At 40.4% G+C, this 17,648-nt stretch overlaps 1 protein-coding gene across 1 annotated transcript in view; it reads left to right on the top strand.

Moving 5' to 3' along the window:
- Positions 1–1,079: 1,079 nt before the first annotated feature.
- BBX (BBX high mobility group box domain containing) overlaps positions 1,080–17,648 on the top strand; it is a 57,904-nt gene continuing 41,335 nt past the window's right edge. Inside the window, exons 1-4 of the mRNA XM_062512099.1 lie at positions 1,080–1,250; positions 2,767–3,009; positions 9,335–9,533; positions 14,821–14,888. Coding sequence (XP_062368083.1) covers positions 1,089–1,250; positions 2,767–3,009; positions 9,335–9,533; positions 14,821–14,888 — 672 coding nt within the window. The 5' untranslated portion in view covers positions 1,080–1,088. The remainder of the gene's footprint in view (positions 1,251–2,766; positions 3,010–9,334; positions 9,534–14,820; positions 14,889–17,648) is intronic.

Genomic DNA, 17,648 nt, shown 5'->3' with positions numbered 1-17,648 from the left:
GCAGCTGCTTTATCCTGCTGGTGAGAAACTCCTGTGACACTTCATCACATTTATTTGCTTTATAAAGATGTAGCTGGCTAACCACTCTTAAAGTTCAGTTTGTTTGGATATTTGTGTTGTTTTCTTGGAAAGTTAGCCATGCTCCTGTCAGAATTGCCACTGATACTATGCTATGCTAACAGAAGGCTACAAGGGAGCAGACTGTATGCCAGCAGCACTTGCTTGCTCTGTTCTTCAGTACTTGGATGGGATGTACTGGTTTTATTTGTTTATGTATATATCCATTTGTTCCATAGTTGGGTAGCACGTCTTAATGAACCTTTAAACTGATGCCTTGGATGTGTTAAGCATGTATTTTTACTAAGAGGTAGTTCTGAGGTATTTTTTAGATAAGGAGACACACACAACTAAATATGGTTTGTCTTCTGCATGCACTTGGCTCAGCACATGGTTTTTGTTTCCTGTACAGTACTGTGGAGATGGCAGCATAACTATCTCTGGTTGTTTGATTCAAATTTGTGTGTATTAAAATTCAGTTCTCTTAGGGACTCAGATTTGCCTATTGCACCTTTTAATGGCACTGGACAAATCCTGGCTCGTAGTATCATGGGGTTCTGTATCAACATTGGTGTATATAAGTGCATAATTAACACATGAATGGCTGGTGATATGTTCCACTGTGATTAAGAGTGATGTCCTGACATTAACATTTGCAGTGGCAAAATACAAAAAGGCTGCAGTGGATATAGGTGTGAGAGAGCTGTGGAGCCTCACTCACTTGGCTAGTGAAGGATTTCTCTGCCATCCTTCAGACAGGGGCACATTTGAGAGCTGAACTAGCTGGCATCCTTACTTCATGCTCTTAAGTTGTATATTGCTAGTTATTCTAGGCATTACATGGAAGTGTTAAGATTGCATAAAGTGCATCCATGCTTATGTTAATAATTGGAATAAATCTCTAATATCTTGCCAGGTATTTTTGAGAGTCTTGCTTTGGCGCCTCATATATTTGTCACTGGATTGATGGTCGTTTATGCCAAAGGGTTTGTTGTGAATTTATCAATATTTTTGCATGACAGGTCACAGTAATGAAAGGCAGTAGTAGGAGTAAGGATCACTCAACAGAAGGTGAAGGAACTGGGAAGCGACCAAAAAGGAAGTGTCTTCAGTGGCATCCCCTGCTTGCTAAGAAACTCCTTGACTTCTCTGAAGAGGAAGAAGAGGAAGAAGAAGAGGAAGATATTGATAAGGTAGATGTAATTGGATACTTTTACCATAGATGGTTAATGGTGGATTGGATTCTCCCTAGCTGTGTTTTTTTATTTTGTGTTGCCTTGTTGTCATTCATGAAGAAACACACGAATAAAAAATAATGTGATGCTGTGGCTGTAAAGGCAGGTAGTGCCACAAGAAAGTGAATTGTCAATCATGTGTTTAAAATAGTGGACAAATGTTTTTAGACTGCAGTAGTTTTATCTGCTTTGTTTTAATACTGTGTTGCACATCCTAATCTTGATTGCTCAAAGTGGGTTTTTGATGTGCCTTTTTTTTTAATTGCTTATTTTAGAGATGGGGTTGGCTTGTGCTTGGTATCTGCTTCTAGTAGCTCTGAAGGGCATACCAAACTAAAGTTTTTATTCTTTTTTAAAGAATAAAAAACCACAAAGATTAAAAGGGAAAATAATGAAAAAGCTGTTTACATTTTTTTACTGTCTTTGCATGTGAAGTTCAACTTCTCCTTCAGAGTACTGAGTGCACAGCTGAAGTAATCAATCTCTAGTCTGACACTTGGTATTTTGGTATTGTTCAGTGATGCTGACCTTACCCTTTTTTCATGCCATGTGGCACCTCACACTTTTACAGTTGGACTCATTCTCTGTAGCAAGAAGGGGGAATTGTTTATGCAGATGTGATGATTCCATCATGTGGATGGCATTCATATCTGTATTTCCTTGCCTTGCTAAGGCAGGAATGGAAAGGTCAGTGCTGAGGAGATTCCCTTGAGCCATACACTGATAAGAGAGGGAGACCTTGACAAGGACATGCAGGAGCCTGATTCTCTGACGGTGCTTTCTGTCGACCTTACAGGTCCTTTCACACCATGGCATAAAATAGCGGTGTTGCAGTTAGGTAGGAGGTGATTTTCTGTCTCATGCAGAAAGTTTGGTGACTCGTCCCTTCTAGGAATGATATGCTGGCCTGTAAGTGGAGAAGGCACATTTTGGCAGTGTATTTTATTGAGATTTGCCCTCTGCCTCTGCTGGGCAGCTTTGTGGTGGCTGCACTGCTGTGCTGCCCACAGGCTGAGCAGTGACCAGCAGGAGATGGGGAAACAGCTGACAAACTAACAGTTATCTGCTCTCCTTGTGTGCTCTGTAGTTGCAAACATGAACAATCAAGGTCCGAGGTAGCTCTGCTTGCCTCATTCCACTGAGATGATCTCTAGATTGTCAGAAGGGGAGGTAGGATGGATCTCTTCCTGCCAGCCCCTTTAGGACTGTTACTAGAGAATGGTTCTCAGCTTAGAAATTGTTCCACTTGGAAGTCAGTGTTAAGTCTTGCAGAGAGCACTGAATGAACCTTGGACCATCAGGTGTGGAGGTTTGATGTAGAACTCTGCGCTGTCTGGATGGAACGGGTGGCCTTTGGAGACAGCTGTGTGCATCCACGTGCCTCTCCCTCACTCCCACGCAGCACACACGGTCTCGGTCTTTGCACGGAACGCGGATAACTGAGCTTACACCCCTTCCCTTTCGGTTCTGCCAGGTGCCGCTCCTTGGCCCTGATGGTTTAGAGCAGGATGCTGATGAGACTGAAGATGATGAGTCGTCAGAGCAACGAGCTCGCCGACCAATGAACGCATTTCTCTTGTTCTGCAAACGCCACCGCTCTCTTGTGCGGAAAGAACACCCTCGCCTCGATAATCGTGGCGCAACCAAGATCTTGGCAGATTGGTGGTCTGTTCTAGATCCAAAAGAAAAACAGAAATACACTGACATGGCCAAGGAGGTATGTTCTGTCTGAATTGTGGATGTAAAGGGAGTTCATTACATATTTGTCTTATTTTTCTCTGTGTATTAAATGTTTTCTGTGGGATCTTTCTCTTCCCTCCGTTCCTCGGCTTCACCGTGGGGTTATGGTGCACAGAGTGGCTGCTGTTCTTGCTTTAATTGACTTGATCCTTTGGACCATAATGGAAAGCAATTGGTCTCTCTGTACACAAACTAACATGGTTCTGGTTGTCATTGGTATAAATATATGAATATGTGCACTTTGTAATTGTATGGCCTGATAATTTCTGCAGTACAAGCATTAACCCAAGGATAATGGCCATTGTAAACAATAACATACAGTTCTGTGTCAGCTGACTAGTGATGTTTAGCTGTGCATTCGATATCGGTGATCCCAGCTACTGTAATACAGGTGGACCAAACCAAAGGCACAGTCGAGAAATGTAGTCCCTTTTTACCTGTGATGCTAATTAATTAAAAAATTACTAGTGCTTCTTGAAGTGCATTGCCCATTAACCGGTTTCTGATACAGTAAGATTTGGTGACTCCAATACAAAATCAGAGAGCGGTGTGTAATCGGAGTCCATGAAGGAGGAGCAAGGAAAGGAGATTTACCCCCCTATTACAAAGTATCTTTGTGTCAACTTAAAATTTAAATGAGCCTTTTTAAGAAATAGCTTTCATGATAAGCTGTTGCCAGGAAGGCTGTGATTATTGATACCAGAGTGAGAGGGACACAGCCAATTACCTGGGCTGATAATTTGACCCCAAAACAGATCCCTGTGATTACTTGTATGATGCAGATCGTGGGTAAGCTTTGAATCCAATCTTAATACAGGAACACCAGTGAGAAGTAAAAACATACCTCTCCTTTGCTGAGTATGCTAGCACACTGGGAAGTGCAGATAGCTGTGAAATAATTGGGATAACTATTATCCACACCTGCCCTGGGATCTGAAGGTGTCTGCTACTGTTAACAGGATATAAGGTCTGTCTGTTCAGTACCTCATGTGAGCATGGAAAGGTCCACAGGAAAATCCAAGTGTTTAGCATGGCAGGTCCTTTTGTTAAGCAGGGTCTGTAGGACCTCTGTAGTTCCTCGTCTGTGGCACTATATTGAAACATTTGAGTCTCAGCTTTGTCCAACCATTCCAGTTTTGTTCTGCATTCCCGTTATGAATTAGCAATATTTCTCTAAATGTCTGGAGAAAGGGCAATGAAAAGATTCAGTACAGATGCAGAGAAAAGAAAGATAAGAACAAAGAAAAAATTTTTGGAAGAAACAAATCCAATGTGACTGGTTTTTTAGCCTTTTGTCTTGCTGAAGGAAACTTTTTCATTAAGGAAAATAATTGCAGAACTTCTGTATGAAGTGACAGATCTGAAACTATTAATCATATTGTTATAGAAATCATTGTTCTTGTAGTGATTTTTTTTTTTGTTGTGAAGAACAAATTGAATATTCGATGTCAAAGCAGAACAATAAATCTAAGCAGTTTACATCATTATAAGTAGTTCTAAGAATGTGTAGAAGAGAGCATATAATTTTTATTCTTTAAACAGTGTATGTTACAGCCATAATTAACAGCTGTAATGTGCTGTTGAATACATTTGGGCCTTCCTTACCAACAAGCCTATTCTGTGTGCGTGGATTGATCATTTTATTGTAATGCTTGCTTTTCACAGAACCACAGAATGGCTGGGGTTGGAAGGGGCCTCTGGAGATCGTGTTGTCCAACCCACTGCTCCAGCAGATTCATGTAGAGCAGGTTGCACAGGTTCACCTGTAGGTAGGCTTACTGCTGAGACTGTCAAAAAGAGGTTATTGTCAACTTTAGTGAGAGCCACCTGTTGGTACTTTCCCTTTTCCTGAAGAGAATTTTTTTAAAAATCAAGAAGGTGAGTGTCTTTGGAAGAAGACAAAAATACTGTTGCACCAATTACTTCTGTTTAAGTACCTATATGAGCTCACTGAGATTTAAGATAGAGTGAGTAATCTTTGTTGCTTAAATGTAGCTTTTCGGTGTTCTTTGACTTCCATATTTCACTGTGCAGCCTTTAGCCACTGTCCTGGCAGGACACACAATGTGTCTTGCATCCAAGATCCCTGAGCATCCAAACCACTCTTTCAGAGATACAGCCAGGCCTTACAGAAATGCTCCCTCCTGCAGTGGCTGAAGTTTCTGGAGTCTCTATTCTTTTAAGTTCTCTAGAATGGTTTTTTACTACTTGCTGTAGCTCCCAAAATCATTAGACTAGATCACATGCCATGCAGTCATGCTATGCTTTCAGTTTCCTACCTGCTTACTACTAGCAGTGATATTACCTCAGCAGTATGCAAGTCAAGGCACTTGTATATTTATGTACATATGTCTAGCTGTATGCAAGATCTAGCATTTTGGAAGATAGTGAGGCGCCCAAATTTCTTGCCAATTGGAATTATTAGAAGTTTCTTAGTAGACAAGACATCTGTTCCCAAAGCCCACTGAGAGGCTCATCAGGTCTCTAGTTCATTCAGGCACTGTGGAAAATCATATCATGTACCTGTCTGTACCCCACACTCCCTTTATTTTCTATCTAGTGGGTTATGGTCTCTTGTAGCACCAACTGCCTTGGAGACCTGGTGCTGCAGCTGCAGAGCATGGTGTCTGCTTTTGCTGGTGTTACCTTTATGAGTAGACTTTCTATCCTGCAGACTTCCTAGATCGGCTTAAATTTGAAAGTTTCACTGTGTAGGATATAAGCCCAGTAGTTGATACATACTCAAAAAGGAACCAGAAGTGTTGCTGTGCTTTTTAGCATTTTCCTTCACTGAGGGAAATTAATCTGGCCATTCATAAATATGCACCAGCATTTTTATTCACTTAAGTAATAAGGGTAGTGTTCTTCTGTTAACTCTTACGAGACTTCCTGGGAGTGTTCAGCTGCCTTAGAAAGTATCTGCTGAAATTGTTCAAGCCCTATTCCCTTGCTAGAAGGCACTTCATTTTTAAATATGTCTTTGTATCAGCAAGATCCAGGCTGTAGGGAGCAGCCTGGTAAATGTGATTTGATATTGGAGTGGACTGCCCCAGAAGGTGGTGGAGTCACCATCCCTGAAGGTGTTAAAGGAAAGACTGGGCATGGCTCTGAGTACCATGGTATAGCTGGCAAGGTGTGTTGGTCTTTAGGCTGAACTCGGTGATCTCAGAGGTCTTTTCCAAGCTCACTGATTGTGTGATTCTGCTGCCATGCAGTGGCTGAGCTGAGCACTTCTCCCTGCTTGTCCTCATGCAGTGGTGTCTCAGGTCCAGTCAGCCGGACTGGGAGCTTGCTGGCCTTGTGGTGCCTCTGCTTTGGCAGCTGCTTCAGGGTAGAAGGGGAGAAATGTTCTGGCTTGCTGCTGGAGTTTGGCAAGTCCACTGGCTGACTGTATGGACTGTAACATGTGTAATGTGAACCCTGCATCCTTCAGAAATGAAAAATGGAGTGCTGTGTTTTCTGGGGAATTTTTTTAATGTTTGGTCTCTGGGATTCATATGACATTTAATAGCATACATTTAAAATTAAGCACGTGCTAACAGCTAGCCTGAGGTGTAGCTGGAATCCACTTGTGAGCTCCTGTTCCTACCACAACTAGGGGAAGCAAATCTTTATTTAGTGATGAAAACAACTTGGGGAGTTTTAACCTCAGTTCTGAAGTGGCACCGGTCCTGCTGCATAACACAACATTTTCCAGGCTTTCACAAAACAGAAATAAGGCATCAGACCAATCCCACAAACACATATTGTTCTATTTCTTACCTGAAACTTCAGAACATGACCCTGCTGGGCAGTCCCTGCCTTTTGTTGCGGAAGGCAAGGTGGTGTCTTTGCATTCCAGTTTGGGTACTTATGTTTGGGTTAGGTTTTTGTGGTTTTCTTTGTTTAGTTTGGTTTGTTTGTGTTTTGGTGTTTTTTTTAATCAATTTTAGACATCTGCTTAGACTGGCTCTGTTAAGTTGCTTTACTGTACAGTTGGTTAAAGGGAGGAAAGCAGTAGACTACACTGTTGACCTTTTTGTTGTGTAGCTCATTTAAGTTAGCTTCTTATTAAGCAAAATCTGTTTGTTTGAGGACTTGGTCTAGTAGTCACAAAAGTCTATACCAAAAGGATTTTTAAGATTTGGATCAGAGCCCTGTGTACATTTACAAAAAGTACTTCTTGGCCATTGTTTAGCTTTTTAAATGTTCTGGTTTTTTATCTTACGTGTTGAAACTGAACAGTTCCAGTGAGTTGTCCTCTGTTTGCTCCCTTCCCTTCAGTAACTGTGGTTAATGTTCACTTCTTGGTTTTGCAGAGGGAAAAAAAGACATTAATAGACCAGCTCACTTGAATTGCTCTTGTTGAAAACTGATTAGAAGCTTACTGCAGCCTCGTCTCACAAATGGCATGCGTTCTAGTTCTCATTTGATGGGCAGCCTGTCGGCTTGTCAAATTACTCAATAGAATAATTCAATTACTCAAAGCAGCATTGCTGATATGAAGAGCTTATGTAGCTCATAGCTAGCGACTCCGTGCTTTTCACTCTGCAGGCTGGAAACGTGATTTGTGAGTGGGCTGTGGCTTTAACAATGGAAGGCAAAGCTGCTTCATCGTGTATTTCCTTTCCTCCTCTTCCCTTACCCTCCCCTTCCTATCCCTTCCCTCCACCAGGCTATTTTTGTGGTGTACTGAGCTCCCAAAGCAAACTGAGAGAAAGGGAAAAGGAATGAGGTGAGCAGTGTCGCAGTCCTTACTTTGCAGATTTAATACATACACCCTATTCAGAAAATACAGCGTGTATGTGGGTCAGTGATCCCTGCAGATTTTTATTATTTATAGCCATTTCTATAAATACAGGACTTCACACAGCAGGGTTCACACAGTGCTATGTTTCTTGTAAACCGAAACGTTTTTATCTGTGCTACAGTCTGGAGGTAGCAAGTGCCAGCTCAGAGGTGAAGATAGAAATGAAAGAAAGCAGTGCACGTGCAGCAGTGACCCTGCCACAAGGCAGACTATTGAGCTGGGAAAACACTGTAGTGGCTCTAACAGAGGACAAGGCTTTCAGTGCTATTTCTGTATTTGATGTCCAAGGGATTTTTTTCCTCTCTGTGTTTCTGTGCATGCGTGTGCCTGAAACATAGGTGCTTCTCTGTGCCATGACTGAAGCTGGTGACAGCTGTGTGGGTGGGAACATGTAATCACAGAACAAACTTCCTGCATCTGCCCTGCCATGTCCTTCCAAGCACAAAGCTGCTCTTCTGGTTGATTGCTGCCACTGAGAGCTACCCAGTCGTGAAGGGGTGTTGGGTTCCTTCTCCCTGCTGTGAGCACTGGTACTTGCTGGGTAGGCTCCCACAGCAGCAAGTGCTGTACACCCCTATCAGTTGTTAGGCAAACATCTGCAGCTGGAATGTATGGCATGCTCCTCTGATTTGCCAGTTCTCAACCTTGCATAGCAACATATGTAAAATACTGAAATGTGGGTTTTCTGTTGCTGTTAACGTTCAAAAATCTTGGTTTAATGTGAGCAGCAAAATTGGAAAACATTGGTGTTCTGTTTTGTGAATAAAATAGATCCTGATCCTTTCTCCCACCCACCCCAAACTATGGCAATCCAGAGCCTTTCCCCCACCCTCCATGTGTAGTTTGGCTTCCTTTGGTTTTGCTGCCTCTTACCAAAAACACAGCAAACTACTGCGATGTGTGTTGGGTGCTGAAGGCCAAAGAATGTTTAAAATGGTCACAGTTTGTTTTATGAAGCCATACAGCATGCTACATTTTGGAAGGAGCGCTGGGATGGTCTATCACCAGATACTGAATGTGACATTATACTGGTTGTAATTTGTCTTCTTTGCCTGGTTTGGGAAGGCATATATTTAAATATTCTAAAATACAGACCTATTGGAGAAGAATGAGTGCAAGGCATCATGCTGCATTTATTGCTAAATGTGTGTTTTTATTTTATTCAAACTGGAAGGTAAACCTGCAGAGAATTCAAGTATCTTGTTTTTCAGAGCATGAGCATACAAGCACTGGGGAGCAGTTTGCAGGATCATGACTTCAGCTTGCTCTGGGTAATAGACCCTAAGGAGAGGAAAGAGAAAATCCACTTTTTTAGATACAGCTCTCCTTGTCTTCTTAGCAAATATTTCTTCTTAGCAAATTGTGTTGGCAGTTGGATTCTAAGCATGTGATTAAACGGTTAAAAAAATCAAGATATTTAAGAATTAGTTACTGTTCCTCTCACATGCAGTGTGCTCTGTTGCCCTGTGTAAAGTATAATGTCATGACTGATAATTTCTGTTTTCTTTTCTAGTACAAGGATGCATTTATGAAAGCAAACCCAGGGTACAAATGGTGCCCAACAACCAACAAACCTGTGAAAACCCAGTCATCCAGTGTAACGAACAGGAAAAAGCTATGGGCCATTGCATCAGACTCTGCAAAAGACTTACCGAGCCCAAGGAAAGTAACCAAAAGTGAAGAAATACCACAACTTAACTTTGGGATGGCAGGTGAGATTTCCATCCATGGTACTCAGCTGTAGTATCCTCATTTTGTCTGGGATGTGGTATTGAAACTGAATTGGGATACCTGTTTCCTTTCGTACACACGGTACAGCAGCGTCCCAGATTAAGTTGCCAAAACTGTGTTTAAACCTCTGTGTAACAGTTGTCTAAAATTTTCCATAGTGCATGATTTATTTTTGAGAGCCAAATCCAGATATGAGACATCCTAACTCATACCCCCTGTAGGGCCCAGATTTGATTGATTTTCAGTTCCAGCCAATCTGCTGTTAGAGACTTCCATTCTCTGGTTGAAAAGGAAAGCACTGATATGTGTGTGTTCTGTTTCTCTGTCATAGAATGCTCTACTCTTTTTAGTCATTTACTATTTGCAAAAAGAATTTATGTGTGTCTCAAGTTGGATATGTTAATATTCTTGTAGATTAATATACCAGTGGGGCTAACACTTTTGTATTTAAATCAAGAGAAGCATAATTTAGTTTTACTTAAATGTGCTCTTTTGCCCATAATAACTTGGAGGAGCAAATTCTAAACTTCTAAGCATTTGAAAAACAAAAAATATGTGAAGAAGGGTAGGTGGAGTGCTTGAACTGGTCAAAGACAGATAACCTCTCACTGATATCCATAAATAGCAGAACTGTTGTAATCATGACCTTGAAATACAGGGACAGTAATGTTAAATACTGGCAGCTTAAGAACTGAGCAGTCAAAGTTAAAAAAAGAAAAAATCCCTGTTTTTTGTGTCCTCTTGTTCTCCTATTTTTTTTTGCTTGTTTAAAGTTTCAGATGCATGATTATTTATAAAATTAGAAATTCTGTTAATGTCCTACCTGGTTTATGACAGGTGTGTAGCAGATAGGACTTTTCTGCTTAGAGAGATTATGATCCCGAGAGTGGAAAATGGTTTTATGGGACAAGTGTAAAATAATGAAAAGGGATAAAGAGGCATGTGTACCTTAGTATACTGGTATGAAAGTTCCTGAAATGAAATTTCTTCTGGATCTTAAGGAACTGTGAAATATGATAAAAAGAAGTGTTTCATGCTGCATCATTCTGGTATATGGGAGAGCAGTTCCAAAAATCACAAACCTCTGCAGACCATTCTGCTTTTGCTTTTAGAGGAGTAATTTCTATGCTCCTTAAATATTGATTGACTTAACACAAAGAGCAAGCCTTAATCTTGCTCTCATCCATCCTCCAGTGCTCCTGCTGGGCTGTCCTAATGTTGAGTTTTTGAGTACAGCGGTCTTGAATCAACGCACGCCAGAGTAGGGGACAGAGAAATTAAGAACTAATTAGAAACTATCCATTGTTTTATCTGTAGAACCATTCATTTGTGAAGAAAGTCCTTTAGTGCTGCCTATGATAGTTTGTTGTTTCTTTTCTGCAGGCTGAATCAATGAGCATAGTAATTCATAAGGATCTTGCTTCAGTCCTTGTGCCAGTGAAGGCTGGCAATATCTTGGGTATAAGAATAGCTTAGAAAATAAAGACAGCTTCTGACAGAGATATTAGCTGCATCCACATCATGACAAGTATGCCATGCCAAATGGATTACTGCTTTATCAACTACCTACCAGTTCATGTTAAATATGTTTATTGTGCTCCTCTCTGCTTGATTTCACATAATAGTTCACTTCAACTCTGACTCTTCTGTACAGTACAATCTCTTTAAAATCCAGGCCATGTATTAGCTGATGAACTGAAATGTAGCTGAGCCACCTCAATAACACTTTTACCTTTGAAATGCCACTGATGCACTTATATCTTCAAGGCAGGTAATTTCCCCAGGACAGGGTTTATACAAGTCTAGAATCATGCCAGGAAATCTGTTTCATTTTTTGGTTGTTGCTAATCATGTCTTAATTACTTTCTGTGTATTATATTTTACTTTGGAAAATCTAATATGTAGAGAGTAAGATCTTACTTTGTTTTTCTAAGTCCTACGCAGGCTGTTTGTGTCCTTTTGTTGGCTTTACAAGAATAACCATGCCACATTTCAGTCTGTCATGCTGGCCTACCATAATGTCAAGAAGCTGAGGTGTGGCAGCAGCATTGAGCTTTTGACCTGCAGATGCTCTAGTGGTATCCTTGATCATCCATCCTGGAAGCTGTAATTGAGCATGTTTTTCTCATGATCTGGCTCACCTGTGTACGGCAAAGAACACTGCTGTTTGTAAAAGCTTTGCCATGCAAATGTGTGAGATTCCCAGTACTTGCATGTTTTTGCTTCAGAAGAAAACCATCCATGCCAGAATGCTTTTTAGTGAGGCAAAGGCTGGAAAAAAGACACTCCTAGAGTAGGCTATTTCCCTATAGAAATAGAATTTCTCTTTTTTATAAAGAAGTTCAGTTATGCACCCAGGTAAAAGTTGGTTGAAGGTGTTTCCTGCTAGGCTTCTTCCTGCTTAGTACTTCCTCACTTTGTCATTTCCTCTGACTGAGAAATGGCTGTGATGGACAAGCAACAGAGAGATGGTTTTAAGTTTCAACAGTATTAAAAGCTGTTGAGAAAGTCATGAATTGCCTGCCATTCTGCAAGTCAAATGTATGTGCTATTTTCCCAGTACTGTTGATTTAAGAATAAATTCTGTAAAATATCCCTTAAAATTATTCTTCATACCGGTAAGCTCCTAGTGCCAGAAGAGAAACATTGTTGTGCTGAGAAGGCACTATAAGCATATGGCAGTGTTTGGATATGTACATTTTGTCTTCCCCTAGGTGAAGTCATTTTGTAATTGGGAACCTTAGTGGAAGGATTTTTCTTTTTATCGTGAGCAGACATCTAAGCACCAGCCCTCTGCTACAGCTGCAGCATAAGTGTTCAAGTTGTTTAATCATCCCATTAAACTTTTATTTCCAATTAATCTGTCATTTTTTTCCTTCCTCTTAATTTTTATATTTAAATAAACACTTTAAGTATTTGCTTACTTGGGGAGAAAAACACTAAATCACACTTCTGTCTTTCTTTTCTTACGATAAGCTACTTAATTGAAAGGCAGAAAGCTAAAACTACCAAAAGGATACTTAGAAGAGGGGCAAGAATTTTACAGTCATAAACTGGGTGTTCTTGAGATGGCCAAAACTGGGGAGAGGGAAAAGGACCAATAGATAATGAAAATAAAGCATGAAAGAGGAGCTGGGAGTCATCAGGGTGATGAAAGCATAAGAAAGTGCTGTACTGCAGTTTGTCAGGCACTGTTTTCAGGAACCCTCCATCTGATGTGGTTGCACTGCTTGTCACCCATATATAAGAAAGATGGACTACACCTGGGATGACTGCAGAGGAGAGCTATAGGAATTGCTGAAATGATGAGAGATGGTGCTTGATGACACTGGAAGATCTTGAATTGTTTAGACCAGGAAAACAAGTGTAAGAAGAGCAGGGCAAGTCCTGTAAATGCCGAAAAGAGAGATAGCATTTAGGGAAACAGTTGCTAATCTTAGAGATGCAAGTACCAGAAAAAACATGCACTACCTGGCCCTGAGTTTATTTAAACTAAAACTTGGAAGAAAACCCTTAATGCTTAGAAGATTTGAGTCCTGCAAACGCCCTCCAAAGGGATTAAAGAAAATAGAAAGCAATCAGCCAAGGCCTTACTGTTTAATATGGGACTCAATAAGTTTATGGTGGACCTGGAGATCTCTTCCAGTCTCTCATTCCTCCAATTTAACTGCCTGCTCAAGAATTATCTTTCAATAAATCATAATTGCTCTGATGTCCTCTGGTTTGAAGAACTGAGTGGTTTCTGATCAGCTGCTTGGATGGCAAAAAGTGCTGTTGCTGACAGGATCATTTCACTTTAGAATTGTGCTTAGATACTTACTGGCCCTTGACATTTTCTGCGTCTCTTCTTGTTACTAGATCCTACACTTCTGGTAGTGCCCTGTCTCTTCGCAGAAGTGTGATTTTTTTTTTTTCCCCCCTTTTTATTTAAAAAGGCAAACTTAAAAAACCAAACCAAAACCCCCCCTTGTGCATTCTGTATGCTTATTGTGGTGAAGGAAAAAGTTATTTCCAGTTGAATATTGGGTTTGAAGCTAGGTGCTATTTAGTATGCCAGTTTAATGCTGTTTATTAATAAGCCACTGTTCTATCCATGAGGTAGTGGAAGAGCTTGGTTTATTTACATTGTTTTCCTCTGTTTCTATTTAATGCCCTTCTGAAAGACTATTGGAAAAACTTAACTTGAGAATGTCAGTGAGAGATTCTGTGTGCAGGGCAGTATCTGTGGTATTGAATTAAACATCATCAGTGAGTATTCCCATGGATTGGGCCATGATCATCTATAGCACTAAACTGCTCAGAGGTTTGCAGGTACAGATTTGGCCCATGTCAGCTGAAAAGATGAAAAAATTCCAGTCACATTGTGGCTGTTGTATGAGACATTTGCCCACTGTCTGTCTCCCTGTCTCTACATGACGCTGTTAAATCAGGCACCTGTATTGCTCCCAAGGCATTCTCCCAAAATCAGACAATTAGTCTTCATAGTGATGAAGAGCAACCACTCTTCTGAGTGGAAAAGCTACTCCATGAGTAATGCAGTGTCAGAGTTTATTGCTTTCACTTCTTGTCATTTTCTGAGCTCCTGAGTTGCAGGGAGGCTGGAGGGGAAAGCTGTCAGTATCAAATACTTGGAGAAAGAACATTTATATCTCCATTTTACATTCCTCAATTATATATTGTATTGGCAGGGCAACAAGTAGGCAGGCAGCTTGCCTGGCCAGTGCTTGTGCTGTTCTGGCTTCGTGCTTCGGAGCTGTCAGGCTGGCACTTTTCACCACTAAATACAGCTTTAATTTAAAAGACAAATGAAAATAGAAATTTTGCTTCAGAGCTTGATCGTGTTGTTCTGTTCCATCCTTTTATTTGTTCAGTCGCCAAGGAAGGAACCCTCCCTTGGTAGTAGCATCCAACGACTTACAAACCTGTGATGATTAGAGCGTCTTTGTGTATATTTATGTATGAGATCATTACAGTTACTGTTTTAAAGATATTCATCTCTATAGTACATAAAACCTTTGGCAGTAGAATTGTAAATCCATGCAATGGGGTGTTAAGCACACAAATCCAATTAAATCCTTCAAACAGCTTTGAAAGCCTTCCCAGAGGGTACAGAAATGGTTATTTGTGATTCTCTTGAACTGCCATTTATGGCAGCTTTCTGAGAGTGTTTGTGACAAGTAGTCTTCTGGGGCTTTAATGGTGCAAGTGGTAGGTTTTTTAAATAAGCAAATGAATCAACTTAAGACTTCGTTTTACTTTTTTTAACAGATCCTACACAAATGGGAGGCCTGAGTATGCTGCTCCTAGCAGGGGAACATGCCCTTACTGCACAAGAGGTAAGGAACTCTCTTCTCTCCCTTACCACAAGCTCTCAGTTTAAAGAGCTTGTAAGAGGAATATTTGACCAGTGGGGAATGAAAAGGAGGACACATGTCAGGTAACCTCAGCTGGGAATGAAGTGCGTGTCTTGTATTCCAGCTGTAAATGCAGAGCTTGAGCACAGTTCAGTATTAACTCTGCTGCTACTTGAGCACACCAGTCAAGCCTGTCCCATGAAGAACACTGTCAGAGGTAAAAGGGTTGAAATACAGTGACTGGTTAACAAACAGGTGGTTTGCAAGCTTTTCTGGCAAGGAATTTACATGCTTGTGCAATGTGTCACACAACTATGGCCTTGGCACTAACAGATAAATAAATTAATACTATTCTACAAAGTCAGCATCATTCCATATGCATTCTGAAACCACGCAAGTGCTAGCAGGTAATTGAAGGGTTACAGTCTGCTCCTATTCACTAAATCCTTATGTCTAAAAAGAATTTCGTAAAGTTTGTGGCTCAGTTGCCATCACAAATGTGTTTTATGTTTTTACAAAGGAGTATAGTAATTGTTTGTGCATCTCTCCAGTAGTGCAGAGATCTCTGGTCTTTCTTTAGATTGGTTATTAATATAATTTGTTTTTTAAGCTAACTTTGAAAGTTGTTCAAAAGGTGGCTTCTTTGTTGGGTATAATAAGTAGTCACTGCCATAAATTTCTAGATCTAGGAAAGAGATATCTTTTGTTGAGGAAAAGTAATAATTAATTTAATCTATATGTGTAGTGCATTTGAGAGGTACTGCTTGTGTACTGCCAGGACTCCTCAATGCCCTTTGCACACCAATTTTAGCCATGGAAGTTTTGTGCTGTGTGGGTACTGACCTTCTGTGCTCCAACGTGAAGAATAAACACTCAAGCCAAGTTGACTGAGAAGTGAAAAGAAATACATTATTTTTTGCTAAAATTATACTGTCCTGTACTTTTAAAACTTGTAATCTCTCAGCTTGGAGCATAGAAGCTGCTTTTACTAGGCTGGTACATTTAAATATGAGGGAAGGTGTATTGTAGTCACAGACACTGCATTTATTTAAAAAAGGTCTTAGCTATGAGCTTGGGAGCTGAGGTGTCTTGATTTTTCAAGAGCCTCAGCAATACGATTTCAGATTGCAGCGTAGGAATAAAATCTACATGTAGATTTAGAGTCAAATCAAAAAGCACGTTGTGTGATTGTTTTAGTGCATAGAAATTCTCTTAATCAGAACTTGCTTATTTTGAGCAGAAGACACAGTTCCCATGTGCCTTAATAAATCCTGTTCTTCCTGGTAGAAGGGTGCAGTACAACTTGTGATGAAATACTCACTTTATGTATAAACCAGGCTCTTTTCTTCTGGGCCTATAGTCTTCTTTTGAAACCTGGCCCTCCACATCAAAGAAGCAAGCTGTGTGATCTGCTTTCCCCAAAGGTGTAGAGCAAAATAATTGTCATAAATACAGCCCAGACAAAGCTAGTTGGGGAATTGTTAGAATTGTGATGGGCCATAATTTAGCCCATACTTACTAATGAGTTACCATATTGTAATTGTCCTACCCTATCTGACAAATGGTTAAGGGACAGAACACTTTTCCAGGAAACTACGCATCTCTGATTCTTTTTGAGGGTTCCCTTTGTAAAATATCCCCTCCAGATCAATTTGAATAATTGCTATTCTTAAAGGGACCCAAATGAATGAAGTTCAATCCTCCTCATTGTTTGTTAGCAGGAGTTAAGTCTCCAGGCGTGTGTCCAGGTGCTGAGAGACTTTCTCAGTTTCTTTTGGGTGGCAGCCTTGGTGTGCCCTGCATTTTTCTTTTATTTTCTTTTGTTTCAGTGTTGAATAGATACAGAGTAAATATTTCTTAGGCATGTGTTTCTCAAATGCAGTAATGATCCTAAATCTGTCCTACTTGAATAACTGAAAAACTCTTCTGTCTTCCCACCCTCAGGTGTGCAGACAGAAGAGATGTAAGATGGTCATTTTTGCATGCCTTCAGGATAATCTATGGTTGGATTTCCATGCTTATGGTCTCACACTTGAACCAGCATCTGGGAGGTTAGCAGAGCCGGTATGGATAGACTCAGAAAGCAGCTTGAAGAATTCACTGTAGAGTTGGGAAGCTGCTTTGCTCTTTGCTGGAGAGGAGTCAGTTGTGTTGTATTAGCGTTGGTATCCACATGGGAGAGAATATGGTGTACTAAGGTGACTATAGAGGTATGGTTAGCGAAAGAGATTCAGAAGTTGATTTATTATGGAGAATACATGTATTGTTTTTATATGCACATGGATATATAAATACACATTGTACATCTAAATCCTTGGCATTTCTGTTTTTTAAAAAGGGAGTGTCCTATTTTAAAAACAGTGTCCTATTTTAAAGAATGCTCCAAATTATAACATATAGTCTAAATCTTCATTAAAGTGCATGTATACACTTAAGATACATGTACACATATATGGTGCTTAAACTGAGGATCTGCCAGATGCAGGATTACCTGTCAACATGCATATTGACTGCTGTGCATATGTATGATTATGCAGCCTTGTGTGGCCTTGTAAGCATAGGTCTTACATACTCTTACAATCTTACAATTATTGTAGGGGAGGGCAGCACTGGCACAGTTTTGCTCAGTGCTTGAGAGAGGATGAAGGACATTGTACTTAGAGGTCTGCTAATCCAGTGAAAAGTATTCAACACCTGCTGATGTTCTGTGTCAAGTGTATGCTGAATGAATGGATAGGGGTT

Source organism: Cinclus cinclus, chromosome 2, assembly GCF_963662255.1.
Source record: "Cinclus cinclus chromosome 2, bCinCin1.1, whole genome shotgun sequence".
Taxonomy (NCBI): Eukaryota; Metazoa; Chordata; class Aves; order Passeriformes; family Cinclidae; genus Cinclus; species Cinclus cinclus.
This window is presented reverse-complemented; position numbering and strand designations above follow the sequence as displayed.